The sequence below is a fragment of the Anoplolepis gracilipes genome, chromosome 9 (assembly GCF_047496725.1).
Source record: "Anoplolepis gracilipes chromosome 9, ASM4749672v1, whole genome shotgun sequence".
Taxonomy (NCBI): domain Eukaryota; kingdom Metazoa; phylum Arthropoda; class Insecta; order Hymenoptera; family Formicidae; genus Anoplolepis; species Anoplolepis gracilipes.
The window spans coordinates 10,444,610-10,465,100 of NC_132978.1; the positions used below are offsets into that span (position 1 = coordinate 10,444,610).

General features: G+C 28.7%; 2 protein-coding genes across 4 annotated transcripts in view; one reads left to right on the forward strand and one right to left on the reverse strand.

The window, feature by feature from the left end:
- Positions 1–20,491, reverse strand: part of Nrx-1 (neurexin 1) — a 230,444-nt gene that overhangs the window by 39,153 nt on the left and 170,800 nt on the right. For all 3 annotated transcript variants that reach the window (XM_072899353.1, XM_072899352.1, XM_072899351.1), the window contains 3 exons: positions 15,136–15,244; positions 5,784–6,106; positions 4,971–5,262 (listed from right to left, as the gene is read on the reverse strand). In XM_072899353.1, the coding sequence (XP_072755454.1) occupies positions 4,971–5,262; positions 5,784–6,106; positions 15,136–15,244 (724 nt within the window). The remainder of the gene's footprint in view (positions 1–4,970; positions 5,263–5,783; positions 6,107–15,135; positions 15,245–20,491) is intronic.
- Positions 1,741–4,077, forward strand: LOC140669688 (uncharacterized). The gene is made up of 3 exons (XM_072899722.1): positions 1,741–2,240; positions 3,269–3,490; positions 3,673–4,077. Exons 1-3 carry the CDS (start codon positions 1,978–1,980, stop codon positions 3,677–3,679), a joined length of 492 nt encoding a protein of 163 aa, XP_072755823.1. The 5' UTR covers positions 1,741–1,977; the 3' UTR covers positions 3,680–4,077.

Sequence of the window (20,491 nt, forward strand, 5' to 3'; positions counted from 1 at the left end):
TGAATTACAAATTAGAATTGTTAGTATCATTAGTATTGTAACGTTATTATCAGAGATACAGATTGTACATACATATCGATTTAATGTTTTGACGTTGAGTGAAAATGCAAGTATCTATGATAGATGTTGCTTTATGAATCAATATCATAACTTATCAAAATCGTGATTTTTGATTTTCATTGAGAAATTAAATTCTATACACTTTTTATTACGTCTATTACAAACACCAATGAATCATGCATCTTTTTATCGCAGATACGACATTGTCTTTCGTAAGCGTCGCGAATAGTCTTAACAGATAACAGGCTTATTCTATAGATGTGTCTATTACAAAGATAAAATCAATTAACGCTCTACACGGAACTTTTCCGTCGTTACTTGTTGATTATTTGAAGAGTTACTTGCTTGTACACAAATGATGTAACAATCGTGCGATGTCTTCGCGAAGTTTATTTTACTACTGTAGCCTTCAAGTTAATTGCACACTTGCGTCAAAAGCGTACTTGCGTCAAAAACAAAATGCTACAAGTAATATCCAGTAATTTATAAAATAACTGATGAAAATGAAAATAAGTATAATTTCAAAATAAATATAGATAATTAATGTATATATATAGCTGATTAATATGTGCATATATATATATATATATACATATATATATATCTTAAATATGTATAAAATCATCATACAAGAAATAATAACAATAGAAAAATTTTTCATTTACATAAGCAAATCTAAAAAACCAATACTTTTAAAGAGCCTAGTCAGAACAAACTTACAATTAATATCTACACCTTTACATCAAGGTCAAGATTATCAAAGAGAGATTGGTCAAATGTAAATATAATTACCTAGCGAGAAAACGACTTTATAAAATATAATATTTAAGACAATGTATTCATAACATTTTATAATTGAAATAAAGTTATATTGTACATATGAAAAGAGAAAATACAATCTCTTGTATTTCACAAGTAACTTCTTTGTAGCATTTTTAATTATAATCTTTTATTAGAGAGGAAATATAAATTGAGTTTAAATTTGTTCCTGATAATTTTAATTCTAATTTTAATTTTGATTTTAATTTTAATTTTGATTTTCATTTTGATTTTAATTTTAATTTTGCAATTTCAATTTTGATTTAAATTAAAAAATTTTTTAATTTAACTTAAACTTCAGTTTTGATTTTAATTGTAATTTTGCCTAGTAGTCTATGATGTATATTTTATGTTTATATAATTTGTTTTATTTTTTATACTTTATACCATTTGTTATACGCTCACACACAATAGGGACAATTTTAACAAATGTAAAGAAACTGGAAGTTATCCGAAGACGAAAGGCAAGGATTAATAAAAAAATTATAATCTCTTATTATTACAAACATGATAAGATATACTCGGCAATGAGATGATACTCTTATTATTATTAATAGAATGTTAAATTTTTAATTTATACTGATAAGCGCTGTTTCCAAAAAAAACATCTTTTAGAAAAAAATCAATCCTGTGTTTATTTAATTTAAAATTATTACACAACTCGACCATTTTTATCAGCTATATTTCTGGGAGTTTTGTCGAATTGTCATTAAATCGCATTAATCATGACAACCGTGCTACAACCATCATCCGTCTTACAAATTTAATCTTATATTTGCGGGTGCGCTGTGGTCGAAGGCCGGATGTGCGGCCTGCTGAGTTAATTGTAGTCACGGTGCCGATCATTTCGCGCCTTGAACAGTCGTCTATGCACCGTCATTGAAAGCGCGTGAACTCGAATTATAAATCCAAGCTTGTCGATAAGATAAACTCGAGAAACTACGACGGTGCTCCGTAAATCAGTCGATGTGTAATAAGAAGATAATAATAATCAAGATATATATGTAACAGATCGAAATTTAATAATTATTTCTGTAAGATTAAATTCAAGATTATTAAATCGATATTACACACTTTCGTCATAAGTTATATATAATTATGTCTCTTCGCGATTTTATCTTGCTAATCTCGATCGTGAGTTTTTCAACGTCATCGTCGCTAGTCCGACCGCAAAAACTGTTGATCGTACATCTCTTATCGAAACCAGTGAGAAGCATAGAAAGTATACCAGATAGATTGGAAGAAGTGCATCCGGAACCGAAAGCACCACAACTGCAGATTCATTTGATAAAGGGTTACGTCTCACCGGACGAAAAGTTGGCATTTAGCAACGAATATAAATATTCGGGAAAACATTACGAGTATGTATAATGATAAAGAATTCATGTGAAAAAAGCTCATCAAAAGTGGCAATCAATGTGTGAATGTGTGCTTGCGTACATAATATGCGCATGTGTGTGTGTGTGTGTGTGTGTGTGTGTGTATGTGTGTATGTTGAGCCGGCTTAGAATTAGTTTGCATACCGCGCGTATGAAAAGTTCATGATTCTGCGAACTGTGACCTTTCAAGTCTGCGGTTTAAAGTCCGGCTTGATTGCTGTCGAGTGGTAACATCAGGTCAAATATAGAGGGATTAACATTAGCTTAGTAGCAGGACATTTTGAGGGGTACATCGATGAAACGTTAAATTTTACTCGACATTCCGTTCCGAAATTTCGCGACAAAAAAATCAGGAATTGAAATCGTAAGGTTCAGAGTGCATTATACTGAATTGGGTTTGCGCGTGCTTAGAATTCGCGTTATGATGGATACACTTTCTAAGTTTGATTCTGAGTCAGTAATTTGAATCCTACATCCCGAAATCCATATAATGTTTCCCCTTCGTCATACATTAGAACTTTGCGTTGATTTCCAAATTATACATTTGCACAGAGAAGAATTTTTCGCAAGTTTCTCGAAATTACTAATTTTACATTTCAATGTAGACGTCGCATATGTTTTAACATTAATTATAAAGACATTTCTTAAAAACAACTGTTATCTGATAAATAAAATGAGTCACGCAACTCCAACCAGTTATATAAAACATTTTTGAATCAAACATGTTATGTAATATATATTGAATATTTAGTTCTAATAGTTTGATATTTTTATATGTTTGACGTGTATAAAAAAATGACTAAAAATTAATGACAATAAACATAATATTAAATTAACTAATAAAAATGTAATTTTAAATTTGTCAATAATTTTTTAATAATATACGTCGTATTTTATCCGGAAATGCGTAAATCGAAAGTGAAAGATGTTATTGACGTCAAACATATATATATAGACGTTTACTAATATTACGATACAATCTAATCCAATCTTTATTACGAATAAATTAGCACCACGGTGAAAGTGACATTGACGACAGATGAGAAGAAAGTTTCACGAGTTGAAAATGATGATATGGATAAGAGAGGAAACGAGAGAAAAAATGGTACTCAGGATATCGTGATGCCTGATAAGTTTATTCCAGAAATTGGATCTAAAAATATTATAACAGCGCCTACATTTTGCCCGGCAGGAGAAAAAAAGGATAGCAAAGGACGTTGTAGAACTGTCATGTGAGTAGTTTCTTTCATTTAACGATACAAAATGTTATTAACATCATGATCGAGAGTTTTGATGCACTCTACATAATTAAATATGACTTTTTTAAATTTTTTAATTATGATTATCAACTTTCTAATACGTTTTCTACATATTTATAGGTTTAATAATTAAATATTTTGTTTTTCTGTTATAGAGAGTAAAAGAAAGAAGAAGAGAAGATAAAAAAAGGATTAATTAAATAATTTGATTATTTTAATCATCAAAATTGATTATTTAAGGAAAACATTTAAATAATTGGATTATTTTAGTTATAACCAACATTAATGTTTTTAAAAATAAGATTAGAGAAAATACAAATACTGTATTTGTTAGAGTTAAGGCCTGCACAATTTTGACAAAGAATATGGTAAGTCATATAAAAATGGTTCACAGTTCAATGAACTAATTAAGAATCCAATATACGAATGACGTATTTAACTTATACAATAAAACGGATTGGAAATGTAAATTACGATTGACTAATTAAATTAAATTAATATCGGATCGCTGTTATATTTTATTATCATAATATATATCTCAAATGAAATTGTCAAGTAGAATCCTAATTAAATGTATTATATGCATAACAGAAGCTTTAAATAAAGAAAGTATGACGCTCAAATTATCATAATTAAAAATTATAAATGTGTGTGATAGATAAATAGATTATATATATATATAATATAATAATGCTTTAGAAAAAATATAAATAAAAAATGTTTAAACCAAACTAACTATGAAAAAGATCCTTGAATTCTTAAAATTAATTATATTATATTCTGTAATATTCATTGTTTAATTTAACATTGCATTGCCATGAACCTACTTATGTCGTGCAATAAATAAATATATATTTCAACTACAAAATTATATTATATACATAAAATTAAATTATACATATATTATTCTGTCATATCAATATTTAAAAAAGAGACACTTAAAAAATTATATAGAAAAAAATATAATTTATAACCAAAAAGTTTATTTAGAAATAATAAAGTAATAATTAAAACAAAAGTTTTAATTTAAATTTAAATTTTATCTTAAAATATTCCTTCAATATCTCTTATCTTTCTTAAATTTATTTTAATTAAAGAATGTATTTGTTATTTATATTTATTGTTTTTAGATTTTAATGTTCTTTGTTTTCGACGCAATTTGATGTCTTTTCAGTGTTTTTTTAAAAATAGATCCAAATGTTTCTACTCGTTGCTATTGTCGCTTTCACACTAAGTTGTTCTGAATAACAACAGAACTCCATGGAACTTTCCATAGTCTTCATAGGAATTATATGAAAGCCAAGACAATACAAGTTTAAATTTATAACTATAATTAAGAATTTAAGAAATACCTATCTTGAGTACACAACAAAGTACAATATCTATTTCTTAAATAATGTTAAAATAAATAGTTATTGCACTTTATTAAATTTGTGTAATCTTCTTGACTTACCTATGTACAAAATGCCGTCGAGATCGAGGTTTTCATTGCTGCCCTGGCTGTTAACGGCAGTTACGTGATCGTCTACAGCTAAGGTATGTCTCTTTGAGGCAGGTCTACCGATGCTGACAGCATGCCACTTGCCATCATTCAATTTAGACTTTGAGGTGTCCCTGACCCTGACGGCCCCATCACCAAGGTCAAACACGTAGTGAACGTGTCCATTAACTAACTCGACTGCAATGAAGTCATGCTCCCTTCCAGCGTTATAAAGGATCAGGCCATTCGCCTCACGCGTTTTAAACTGTGTGAAAAATAATTTATATAGATTTATAAAACGGCGAGTATTTTGTAGTTTGTCATCGCATTCTTTTTTTATTTTTTTGGTTAATTATAGAACCTCTACTTTTGATAAAAAAAAAAAAAATACATAAATATACTTAATCATCTTAAACTATTTAATAATTTTTTTCGATAAGTCTGCAAAATGCATTTACAAATTTTTTAAAACTTTTTAAACGTTAAAAATTTTTTAAAAGTATCTACAATTTTCTGTATACAAATTTTTCTAGATCTAGTATATCCGCGTATATGTTTTCAGATAAATATAACCATTAAAAAAATGAATATTTCACAAAACATATTTCATATTTCATTCTGATATATTTTATTCTCTAACATATTTTCAAGTTCTAAATTTAAAAAAAATATGATAAATGAATAATCTCTGTCGACATTTCCACGAAGCATTGTTGCAAATTGGCCAAGAAAAACTGTTAAATGAAAAAAATAAATAATTTGTTAAATTGTAGTAGCAATCATTACCTGAAAGTAGATGTTGGTCTCCACGTACGCTTTGAGCACCGGAAGGCCTACAAAAGTATGCTTGGAGGTGAAGGTTACCGGATGATGAACCGGGTGATTTCTCTTCCCGAATTTTCCAGTGACCCTGATGATGGGCGTAACACCCTGATGGGAAGCTTGATGGCTTCCAACGCTGCGCGCAATCTCCAAATACGGATATCCATTGAACCAAATCTGCTGCAGTTGGCCCACGAAATGCGGAATGTCCTCGCCTGCATGAGGATACCCGCCTACGTGGAGGGTGCGAAATTCCAAAATGCTCTGCTTTCCCAGTTGCGTCTCTTCTACATTTTTGCAACAAACCATTTTTTGTTCATAATTAAGATAACAAGAAATAAGAGCTATTTCGATGTGTCATTAATAAAAATAAAAATTAAAAAACATTTTGTATATATAATCAAATCATACAAGAATATTTTGTTATATAGATTTGATTAGATTTTCTTTCAGAATTTTAGTATTAGACTTAAACGAGTCTTGCGCTATTTTGGGCTCAAGGCAGAAACCGCATATGCCTCGCAGTAATTATCGTTGTTCCAGCGCGATCGATTGCACCGAAGTAAAGGGCTATTGCAATTTAGGCTATTGCCACCTAACTCAATATTGCCGGCACTCGCCGTCAGTTTAATAGGGTGATTTGGCAGACAGCTTTGCGAGGTGGCTGTTTCACGACGGCTACTGTGGTCGGTTATGGAGATTGTTTTATACATAGATTGGAACCGGGCCGATCGGTAAGCCCAGAATATGTACCATTTATCAATATTAATACGATATCCTGAGATATACTCATTGTATCCAGTGTTTTATCCCGATAAAATTATTGTGTTGTCACCGACAATAATTATCTTACGTATAGAATTACGTTATTTAAAATTTACATTTTATTATTATTTATACGCGTAGTGGTTTTAATGACCTATCGATGAAATATCGATATTAAACTGAAAGACGTGCATGTAATATTAAAAGATAATATTGATATTACAGTCAATATATACCATGTAAAAAGCATATTGAGAGCTTTGATATTTCTATATTATTTCTATATTATTTGTTTATTTGTAGCGTGTTCATCGTTTGTTAAACGAAAACTTGCGCGTGACAGTCTCAAGAGAATTTCTGCAAAAAGCATTTACTGCTGATGGAATCGCGCGTGGGCTATAATTTACTTTATACTTGAAACGCATCGCTTCGCGATAGAGTGCCGCGCATGCCGTACTGTCGACCCCATCGCCGATTTTGGATGCATTTTCTCGTTGCGTCAGCCGACGGCGGCGTGAAGAGCATTTCGAGGAGTCGGCACGATAAAAAGCGCATTTGCATGCCCGCGATTTGTAATCCGTCCGCTGGATGTCGAGAAAATCGATGGCACCGACTCGTATCTACCGCTCGTAAATAATACGGTCGGTGGATCGGCGTAAACAGAGAAAAATCGACGGTCTTAGACTCACGCGAACCGAGAAAATTCTCTGCGTCGAGAGGAACGTCCGAAAGTAATGCGTGCTTCTTCAAGTATTGATCATTTGGTCGTTCAAAGTAGTGCAACATATATACTCTTATATTTAGAAACGAACGCGAATATTTTAAAATAAATAAATAAATATATATATATATATATATATATATATATATATATATATATAGCGTAATTTATTATTAGTAATACACTTGTAAAAATAATAATTTTATATAAAGAGAACTAACTTGAAAATATAAAATAAAATTTTTTCATGCAAGAATTTATTTTCAAGAAAATCGATTCTAAGAAATTGAAGAATTAATGAGATCATTTTATAGGACATTGACTTAAATGAAAAATAAGTTATCTCGGCACAAAACGTGACGCGAAAGGATAAAGAAAAATTTTATCAAATGACTCTATACTGAATTATTTATTCCAATAATACATCTTGTGTGTATTGCGGAATATGTCATAAACTATTTATTTTCCTTCTTCATATATAAATTTTATAACACCTTTTACAAAAAGCTTTTTTTCTTTTTTTTTTATTATAACTCAATTATTCTCTAAAAATTATTTAAATATATATATAGTAAAAGTAAAGATCAATATTATACATATCTAAAGAAAATAATTCTTTTTAGAAAGTCATTTTTATCTGTAAAATGTTTTTTTTTCATAACTATGTATTTGTTAAATTTTTTTGTTTTATTATTATATTTTATTTTTTATTATATTTTATTATTTGATTGCGTTTGTATAAAGCGCTTTATATTTTGACTTATTTTTCACATCTTTATTACTTAAAATATTTTTATCACAAACAAAATATGCTCATCCGTTGATATATTTTTTATAACTGATGTAGTAACACGTAACTTGGAAAAATCGTCGATTAGTATTCGTAAGAGTAGCTTGATTCAAAAAGTCAATGGAATGCAAAAGCGAATTCGATGCGCTATGCATTTTGAATTTTTGATTGCAGAGAATCGAGAGCGCCTGCGGAAAACTTGTAATTTATTTGATAGAGGAAGCGTGAGTTCCCAACAGATGCTCTATCAAAATCGAGATACAGCAATAAAGCGATATATTTTATGGATAAAACTATGCAAGTTATTATTCTTTTTAATTGATTAAATACATATATTTCCAAAAACAACTGGATACTACCTAATAATACTACTTGATAATATATTTTATACAACTCTTTTATTTTTATTTAAAATTTTGTAATTTAAATTTAATAAGAAATAGAGTTTCATTATTTGTTTTTCTGTATATATATCTTAATTCCTGCGCTTTATTTTCAATAATTTAAGAAACATAACTCATTCAAAGAGAGACTTTGTGTAAAAAAAAAAAATTGATTTCAAATGAATTATACATAATCTAAATTTGTAATAAATAAAATATTAATTATATTCTTAAAATAGAAATGCGCAAATGTATATCTCCATTAAGAAATTCCATTAAGAATTCATTAAAAAAATTTTAGATATTTATACGTGTATGTGAAAAATACAAAATATATTTGAAAAAAATACGTATTTCAATATCTCATAGAAACACATCAATCTTTCTAAGTTTTGTAATATAGTTGCTTATTTAAAGCAATATGCGTTTCAAGTTTTCAGTTTAAGGAAACTTATATTTTGCAACAAACTAGACCACAGCTTCTAATTCACCAACCTTTCTCCCATTTATACAACTTACGAGGCGAGTGCGACGAGAAGGTTCTTAAAACTTGCATGAAAAATTGCCAGAAAAATTTTTTAATTTTTGTGACGTGCGCTCGCCCGCTCGTCAATCTTGCAAAACTTTCTTGATTTTCATTAATTATTCAAATCTATGGAACGACCACACAATCTTTTCGCTTGCCATATCATCTAAAGATGTCCTTGCATTGTAATTTCTTGAAAGTACTTAAATATATATATATATATATATATATATATATATATATATATATATATATTACTTCATGTAACGTGTTTTAGATATATACATATATTTTATATTGTTTTGAATAAATTAATTTCACTCAATATTTTGCAATTAAAAATGTTTACTTCTACATATGATACTATCGGAAATTAAATATTTTAAAAGATATTTTATTTATCTACAATACTTATTCACAAAGCTTTCAAGAAATGAAAGAAATTCTATTAGAATAGAATACTAGAATATTACAAATTTTTTTTATTTTAACTTTTCGGTTATTAACTGATAACTTTTTGAAATGTGTTAGAACTTATCTCTTCAAGGAAAAAAACTGTATTATACTTTATATAGAATATATATTACTAGTGTTTTTTTAAACTTATTTATTTTTTATATGGTATAAACTATAGATCTTTTTCTTTGTAGCGTAATAGAAAAAAATCACTATAGCAAAACGAGATTTTACGTTAATTATCTTTGTGTATTTTTCTGTTTTTCAAAATCACAGGAAGACTTATCCAATTATTATAACGATCGCTGTTATTTAATCACCGCGCTAACAACAGTAGCCGAGGACGGCGAGACGATTTAGTTCCAAAATGTTCGCCAATTTTCCCGACTCGTCGGTTCGACAAATAACAACAATTTAATATCGCACAGCGCGCGATGATCGAGGAAAGCGGAAAATTATTTTCCGCGCCAGAGCGTCGTTCCTATACGAGGCCATGGCTGCGTCGTACGGTGTTCGCATAAATCTTGGTAGACCGAATGATCCGCCGCGCCGCGGTGAATCTACCTACTGATAAATCTCGATGTGGAAATTGATTATCGGAAGGTAGAATTCTCTCCATGGCAAAATACACCCTCAGCTTCGTGTACACTTGTATTTATACGTTCAGGGCAATTTAGTCGTGCGATGCAGTTAATCCTTACCCTCTTTGTGTCTCTCTCTCCCTCTCTTTCTCTCCCTCTGTCTCTCTCTCTCTCTCTTTCTCTCTCTCTCCCTCTCTTTCTGTCTCTTTATTGTTCTTTTCGCTCACCCTCCGCTATTCCACCGAATACACACACATTACACTCGATATCCATGAAATATTCCTGTTTTCCAATTTCGAAGGTATCGTAACTTTACTGTGAGATAATTAAGATCGACATTCGTATCTATCATTGTTGTTTGCTTGTCTTTCTACAAGATAATGGCCCTTGGAATATATGGTCCCTTTTATTTTTTATAAAAGAAGTTGCCAGAGATATTATTTAAAAGTATAATATAATAAGATATAAATATCTATAAAAAATATATACTTAAAATGAAGTGTAATTGAAAACAATTATTATTTAACTAAAAAATATTATAAATTCTTATCTAAAACAATATTTAAAATTTAGAAATTTGCATTCTTATTCTTGTCATTCGAACTTATTTTCTATTGATAACTGCGCGAACCGCTCCAGGATACTATTACAAAATGTTAAACGTGATCATTCTTACAAGCAATTAAAGATTATCAATTAATTATCTCTTACGACTGAAGAATCATAAATATAAGAGGCGATGACTATTTATCAAAGCAAGTATTTCGTGAGATTTATACATTTAAAGTAGAAATCAAAGCGATAATGGATAGGAATTTAAATTATTATTTCATTACTTTATGGATAATAGTTATTTTTTCTTTAACGATGCTTGAATTCGAGTATACCGTGCTTTGAAATCGCCAATTTAAATGTAATTTGTCAATCATTTTCAAATTGAGAGAACGCGCAATAATACACAAATTGCAGCATCGAGTGATTCAAGTAAAAAGAAAAGTTGTTATATATTAATCGTTTAATAATTAATAATTAATTAAATAATCATAGACATTAACTGTTTAATAATTAATAATTAATTAAATAATTGATGTAATAATTCATGCGAAATTCAAGATTAATAGAATATTTCATATAAATACATTTTATAGTACGCTAAATATTTCATAGCGATAATAAATTGTCGCGTCATATTTGATCTTGACGACTTACAGCGCGTTATTGTCAACAATGACATGACTTTGCGCGACGAGATATTGTCAGTACGCAGTAACCTTCTACTATCATTCGTGCGGCGAGGCTCGAACCGAAAGGTAACAAGCCTGGATCGATCTTTGTCTCGTCATTATTCTTCGAGAATACAGATAATTCCGTGCGATTATTCCAACAAACAATTAATAATTGTTCTAATAATTAATCTAACTAATATACACTCTACATATAGAAATATTGTTCTTTAATGCAACCGCCATTCCATCTATCCAATTGGCTCTACAGTTCAAGGTGGATTCAGGCCACCTCACGATTGATTGATGATTCGCAAACATGTCGAAACGACTATTTACTGACGTAAAAATAAACAGAAAATAACAAATATATAAATAAATAATCATTTTATTATAAACTTTACGAACGAATTGTTTCCTTAACAAGACTTAGATCGGAATGTATCTTGTGTCAGGATTTCGAAATCTTCGTCCGATTTAATTGTAATTTGCATACAATTATGGGATTAAAGAGAAGCATGGAATAATACACAAATCACAAATTAAATTACACTATCTTGGTCGTATGTATAGACCTTTATCTTGTCATTTAATGAAAAAAACCAAGTAAAACAAGGATATAAAACTCGACACTGTATTGCGTACTATTTGTTATTTAATGTCGCTATTACAGGTGATGCATGAATTTCAAGCGTTAAAGGAATTATAGTTTTATGCAACATAGTGCGACGCAGTTTACGTGTTAGTCTCTTGTCGCAATATATTGTAAACGTGTGTCACGTGCAATCAATGTCGGGAGTGCTGTGGAAAGTGCTGCGCGATTAACGTTTAGTGAGTGTTTTCGCAAGTGATCGTTTTCGTGTGAATACTATGAAAGTGCAGCAAAGGACGAACAGGAGATAAATAGAAGGCCTGAAGAGGGAAAAAGAGAAAAAGAGAGAGAGAGAGAGAGAGAAGAGAGGCATCAGGCAACGGTGGAGCAACCTCTTTTAGGGTAAGTTTATTTCTTTTGTAACTCTATTTATTTAATATTTTATTTATTACTTGTGAAAGTAATCGTTTATTTTTATGATAATTAATTATATTACGCAATTATATACAAACGTTTCTTGAGATTTATAGTTATTCGAATTAAATGAATATGTGTGTATGAGAGAAAAAAAGAGAGAGCGCATTAAATTTTCATTTAATCTCACATTTTACAAAAATTTATTTAAATAAATTGTTTTCGTAAATTATGCAATATTTATAAATATCTATTTAAAAGACAAAAAAATTTAATTACGAGCAATAATTATTTTCTAATACTATAATAATTTTAAACATTTTGCTTTATATATGTAAACATATCATTTAAATGTATAATATATAATATATTTAAATATAATTTATATATTTTTATTATTTTTTATAGTTTAATATGTTGTGTATAACTCTGCTGATGCACATCATACTGTGAATCATTAGATAATATTTTATCTTTATCTTAAGATAAATAATTCAAAAAAGGGAAACTGAAATTAATTAATGCGTTTTCTGAATATTTTATACATGAAAAAATTAAGTAACCGATTAAGTGTTAAGATTTTTTATTAAAATAATGAGTTAAGTAATAAATTTTTAAGAGAAGTTAAAAAGTATACATCAAGTATAGAAAAATATTTAAAATTTTCGCATGTGTATATACATGATTAAAAGTTCTAAGCGTTCTTTGTGTATAACAAAGCAAGAAAACAATAATGTTAAAATTGTTCCAATATTTGAATAAAAATTTTATAAAAACTTTTATAAAGATAAATTTTTTTTAGTATGCATTTTTATCAATATCCATACTTTTCCCTGCAATATTGCTGTATAATGTTAATGATAATTAATGACATTTATAAAAACATTAAACACTGTCTTAAACGCGAGTCTCTATCTTTGTTTTCACTTTCCACATTTTTCTCCGCGTTTTTGTATCTTTATGTATTTCTTTTCGACTTCTCTCTCACTTCGACTCTCGCCGGAAAATTTCCGAAGCCGCGACCAGATATTTATGCTAAATTGAGATTTTGAAATACGATATTGTTCCCTTGCGCGGTCTCTTGCCTTGTAACGAGAAGTTCGAACGTGCACATGCATACGATATATAAGGATCCTTCGAACCGATGCAATCGATGCGACGTGCAAAACGCCTCCGCATCACAAAAACATTATAAGAAGAAAATTTCTTTTCTCGAAACTTGTATAAAATACACCGTATATAAGATTCATTATTAAAAAAAGTTTCATTGTGACTACATGATAACTTTTTTTCTCTAACTTGTCATATCAATTGCAAAAATAATTTATATGCAATTATTCTTTATTAAACGCATTTCTTTTAGATTGTATATTATATATATATATATATATATATATATATATATATAGATAAATATAAATAGAGTTTTCTTTTGTCTAAACAATCAAGGCAATTTAACTTTTTAAAAATAATTGAAAATAAAAATTAAGATTAAGGTAGAAATAGATATATAATTAAAATTATATCTCTCGGTTATTTGAATTATAAAAAGATATTTAATAAATAAATAAAAATAAAAGCATTAGTTCTGCTTTACGTTTATATAATTTATATAATTATTTTCAAATAATGAAGAAATTTTTTTCTCAAAAGATCAATAAATATTGCTTCGTGTAAAGATAATAGAAACCTCGTTCTAATTTTCTCAAAGCATCGTATGCTTTTACGCACGTTATGAATTCAGGCTTAATTATGTGCGATTTTTAGCCGCGTGTAAAAGCTTTAGTATAGGAAAAAGATAATCTATCGATTACCGTAAAAGCAAAGTATCGATATTCTAAACATGCAAGAAAATCGTTTAATAGATTTATCGCTGTCACTGTCGTGGTCATTTTATACATAATGGAATTTGTGATTCCTTTGAGAGAAAAAATAATTTATTTTTAATGTTGTTTTTAATATTTCGAAAAATATTGCTTTAAACAATCTATTTTACTACAAAATTCGAGACAAAGTTTTATTTATAATTGTGTGTATCGTGTAATATAAAAAAGATACATTTAAATAAATAAAATACATACATAAATATTATATAAAGAAAAAAGAAACACATGCACATTAGCACATTATAATATACTGTTAAAGACATAAAATTATGAATAAAATTCTGTCTTTCAATTTGTCATAAATTATAAATTGTTTAAAGTAGGCCTTAGATTTCACATCCGCCTCAGAATATCACATATAATAAAAATAAAACAATTAATGTGATACGAATAACAAAATCAAAACTTTAATATATTTCTTTTAATATCTACGATTTTTTTAATAAAAGATAGATAGATATGTGTTTTTGACATTTATTTTTTTCTCTCTTTTGCGTTGACGTCCTGAAATAGATTTATTTTTTTTTCTCTCAATGTTCCTTATACTTTGCGATCGATGACGCCACTTGCACCACTGCTTCACAAAACCAATCAACTGTTTTGCATCTGGTACCGACATACAATTTGCTGCACTTTACACGTCCAATGGCATTTCATTTCCGTCAAGTTAATGTATTCGTATCTAAATTAATCGGCTTTTGCTTTTATTCAATTTTCTTTGTATTTAATTTCCTTTCTATTTGATTATATATTCTCCAATATTCGTTATTTTGTATGTTACATTTAATTATCTTATATATTATTGCACACACGAGGTATTTATGTAATTACAAATGTTAAAAAATATTTATTAAGATGTAAAAAAAGATATCTCGAATAAAAAAATTGTATAATCGCTAAATGTTTTTGTAAGTGAAAAAGTATTTAGCGGTTATAATAATTTTTATTTTCGTAATAATATAATTTTAAATATACATACCTCGCACGGGTGCTTCGTTGTCTACCTCGAATTTGAGTGAATTGGCCCGTCTAGAGAATCTCAATGTATGCCACATGTCATCGTTAAGACCCTGTCCAGCTATCAATAACTGAAATTAAAAAGTATCAATTAAGTTTATTGCAGGATGCTGGCTGTGATAAACATCTATAATAACTATAACTATTATATATATTAAGCAAAGAGAGAATTTAAAGTCACGCATGCCAAATCCATATCTTGGAAAATTTTGATTGGAAGAGAAAATATTAAAAATAATTATAAATTCTATACAAAGAAAATTTATTTTCCAAAAAAAAATTTTTTTTTTTTATTCTAAAGTTTAAACAATAAAAATATCCGAAGTTCAATATATTAACTGAGTTTTATCGCTTTTTATTTCAACGTCATCAATGTGTCGCAATAGCTTTAAAGCTATCGATAAACCATCTCTATGAGATGTCTGTCATTCGGCCAAGCTCCATAAATCCTACCAACTCGTCACTATCTGACACAGTTCCCATTGCAACATACGATATCATGCGTCGTGTAGCACCTGACACGCGTTTGTCATCTAACGTCATCTATGCATCGTTGCTATTGCCGGATTGAATATTATTATTACAAATACTAATTGTTGCAACTGTCGTGTAATTTGCAAATTGTCAACATGCTAAATATATTTCTTATCCTGTTTCTACTCAATATATAAATTCAAAAACAATTAATTGAATTTTCATCGTGTGTGTAAAACTGGCGCCTTATTTTGTGGAAATAATAATAAATATTAATTGTTGAGAGTTTTGACTTTTTCAATAGTTTTAGAATTCTTGATAAATTAAACAAATAATTTCGACCGAGACGTCAAGTTCATGTTACGTCTCACTTTGTCTCTATCGATTGTTTTAGTATTTTTAAAATCAGATTTTAAGCGTTTGAGAGTTCTACAATAGTTCTATGTGTAAAAATTATTAGAAATTAAACAAATTAGATTGTCCGAGATGTCAGATGTATAAGTACTAAGACGTTCGTAATAAATTATTTTCCCGCTCCTAATAAATTAATTATGCGTAATGTACATACTATAAAAATGCTAAATTATGTATTTATTTTATTGTTTTTGTTAACAATTATATATTTATTTGTGAATCAAAATATTTAAACAATTGCAATATTTGTTCGTAAAACATAATCATATGTAATATTCGTACATATTATTCAATAAAAATAATGCGCCTGATATCTTGTATATATGGATATATATATATATATATATATATATATATATATATATATATATATATATACCAGATATCACACGCATTATTTTTATTCAATATATATATATATATATATATATATATATATATATATATATATATGTTTACACATTAAACAGTATATTCTACGATTACAAAATATTATATATTGCAATTTTTAATATAATATTTTCTTCTTGTAAAGAGAAATTACTATTAATATGATTTCGTTGGAGCAAAGAATACAGAGATGTAACACGTGCAGTGCGATTACGAGGAAAAAACATCGCGAACGATTCTCAGAATTCGTCGACTACTACACGTGACACAGTTCTTCCTATCACGCACGCACAGTGATATGTAAAACCGAGCAGTTTTTCTTCTATATGCTACCGCGATCGGTTTCTAACATCACTGCTAACGTGTCTAATATTCTATTGAACTGGATAGTGTATCGAATTCGCGCTGAGATATTTTCCGTTCGTCTCTAATAAGTGCATTATATATAAAAATTAGAAATTAGAAATTATTTATTATTTATTTGTTCTATTTGTAAGCGTATATGTAATTATTTGTACAAGATATTTGAATAATTGCAATATTTCTTTAAAATATAATGTACTTTAAAACTGCATAATCAGATTTTTCAAAAATTGAAGAAAGGAAGGAAGATTTCGAAAAATATGACATTTTAGAAAAATCTTATTATGCAGTTTTAAAGTACATTAAAAACCATAAAATTTTTATTCGAACTTTTTTTTTATATCTCTTATTGTTTTGACGGTATTCCTTCAGAAATATAAAAACCGATCTTTTTCAAGAGGTGTTTCACCCTCTTAACGGCCGTAACAGCACATATAAAAAAATACGTGTCTCCTATTTTGACCTAGACTATAACATATTCAAAGCTCATTAAAATCGGAGGAGGATACTTCCAACCCTTTCCTTGTCAGTATATCTATTGATTTGCGCGATCGCGATTTACGTCTTTCGATATTCGTATAGATGACATTGAGATAATTTACCTTGTTATTTCAAATGGCGGGTTTCGAGCGAGTGTCGGGAGTGCCGAGTTGGGAAACGGACGATCGTTTCACAATCAGTGTACTATTAATTCGCAATCCTGAATGTCACAAAAACCGTGACAATTGGTATCCTTGAAAAGTGCGTCACACGTCGCCGAACAGTAACCGTCGTGAGTAATTGAATTTCGGGAGCGTCGAGCAAAAAATATCGCGTGAGTGTAATTAAACCTCGCAAATAATAAATGATTGATATTTTCTCAGTACATTAATCGCGTTTCTCATCGAGTTTCCTTCTTCGACGAACCCCTTGACGAGTAGCCTGAGCCCCCTGTAATCGCGTTTTCGTTAGACGCCGAATTACGTGTAGATTGATTTCGAGAATACCGGGTGAGAAAAATATCGAGCATTGTAACGTATCACATCGAGGGATTAGGATCGAGATTCAATCGATGTGTGAGTGTGATTTCGTTTTGGGGATTGACTTGACGTGAGGATATATACGCAACATAAACGTACTTCGAAAGCGTATTGCGAAGCGTTCTGTTCGACAAAAAAGTCTTATCGGACGATTTTCGAAATTGAGAGGAATAGACGTAAGCTCGCATTATATATATATATATATATATATATATATATATATATATATATATATATGTATATATAATTGTGTCTATCGTGTTAGAGTACAAGATATTCCGTCGATTGTTGCCTTTATCTCTCTTATAATTAGTCATTCGTATAAATCTTTCACACAACCGCGTCTCTGCTAGATATTAAAATACAATCATTGAACGATCACGAATATGAACACGCATTTTTATTGCCGAGTGGCCATACGCAAATTACGGTAATACAGAGAGTAAATATCGGATAGAAGTAGATGCGTGTGTTTAATGTCGCGAGTGATAGTGAATAATACGATAAACGTGAGTACATTAACGCGCATAAATATCGTCGGGAGTGCTGAATAAAAGTGTCGGGTGATTATTATAATTACGCGAGTGCCGTAAATATACATGCATAATCGATATTCAATCGAAAGTATGTACATATTTCGTCGCGCGTAAAATGAATGTCGGTATAAATATCGCAAGATTTTATTTTTGATATCTAGCTTTACAGAATGATATCTGAATAAATAAATTTGCATCGGTAGTGTCAAAAAAAAAAAAAAAAAACAATACCGTGTGATTGTCGAATTTTAAGTATCGCGATTCGTGAGTAATAATTAATTACCCAATTGATTGATTCAGGTGCACATGGATCATCGATCATTGATAGAAAAATCAATGGATTAAAGACGAGAAAAAACAGCGAGTCTACTGATGAGTCTTAAATTAATCAGATATATTATCATATTTAATCCCTACACACAAGCTGGGTTAGATTACGTATCAATCAGACGAGTTATGATTGAGTAATAGTAAATATCATTATTTTATGAATTTATGATTGAAAAATATTTATTAACGATAAAAATAATTTCAAAAATATACAATAAAAATTGAATATATTTTTCTACAATTTTTATATATTGTGTTATTTACATAATAAACATATAACTAATATATTACAATTTTTATATAATGCGTTATTTACATAATAAACATGTAACTAATAAACCGATTAAATGTCGTAAAAATGTACATACTTTGTTTTTACATTTTTGAAATGCAGATTACAAAATAGAAAATTTTATTATTCTATATCAAATATTAGTGTAAATGGTATATGTAAAGCTTGTGTTTCACTTCGAGGAAACTCATTAATTAAGAATTTAGACTTTATTTTTATAGTTCTAAAAGTGAATAAATTAAACAAATAGTTTTGGCTATTAAACAAAAAAAAATAACTGAGGACAAGTTCTGTGTCTTACTTTGTCCTTCGACTATTTTTTTAGCATTTCTTGCCAGATTTTAAACACTTGAAAGTTTTACATTTTAAAAAAATTCTATGTGTAGAAATTATTAGTATATTAATTAAAAAAATTATTATATATATTTCAATAGTTTTATCAATTTTAAATGAGATTTCGTGTCAGTCTGTAATCATTTTTAATTTTCGGAGGAAGTTTTAGTATAAAAATTATTAAAATATTAATTAATAAATATTAAATAAATAAATTAGATCGCCCTCGAGACGCCGGACGTGTAAGTACTGACAATTAAGATGAGATGCTAATCATATTTCGATAGTACTATCGACTTTAAATGTGATTTTATGTTATTAATGAAATGTTATGTTATACATCCGACATCTCGAAAACGATTTAATTTATTTAATAATTATTCCAATAATTGATACACATAGAAGTCTGGCTAGAAATTAAAATTGACTGCGAATTAACACGAAATGTCACTTAAATTTGATAGACCTATTGAAAGACGACTAGCGTTTCATCTTGATACTTATACGTTTGGCATCTCAAGCGATTTAATTCGTTTAATAAACATTCTAATTATCCTAATTATTCTAATAATTTTTACGCATACAATTCCTGCTAGAAATTAAAAGTAATTGCAGAATAATATAAAATAATACTTAAAGTTGATAGAATGATCTTTGACTATCGAAATATGACTAGCGTCTTATCTCGGTATTTGTACGTTTGGCGTCTTGAGCAATTTAATTCGTTCAATAAACATTCTAATAATTTTATGCATAACTCTCGCTAGAAATTAAAAGTGATTGCGGAATAATACGAAATCTCATTTAAAGTTGATAGAGCTATCGATGACTAGCGTTTCAGTTCGGAATTTATACGGTTGGCGTTTCGGGCAATCTAATACGTTTAATAAACATTCTAATAATTTTTACGTAAAACTCTCGCTAGAAATTAAAAGTTATCGCGGAATAACACGAAATTTCATTTAAAATTAATACAATTATCGAAATATTACTATTTAATTTAGCAATTTAATTTGTTTAATATTCTAATAATAAATTGTTCAATTTTTTAATAATTTTGACGCATAGAACTTTTTTATAAAACTGATGTAAAACTTTCAAAAGCTTAAAATCTGAAAAAATTCTAAAAAAATAATCAAACGAAAATATGAAACGCAGAACTTGTCC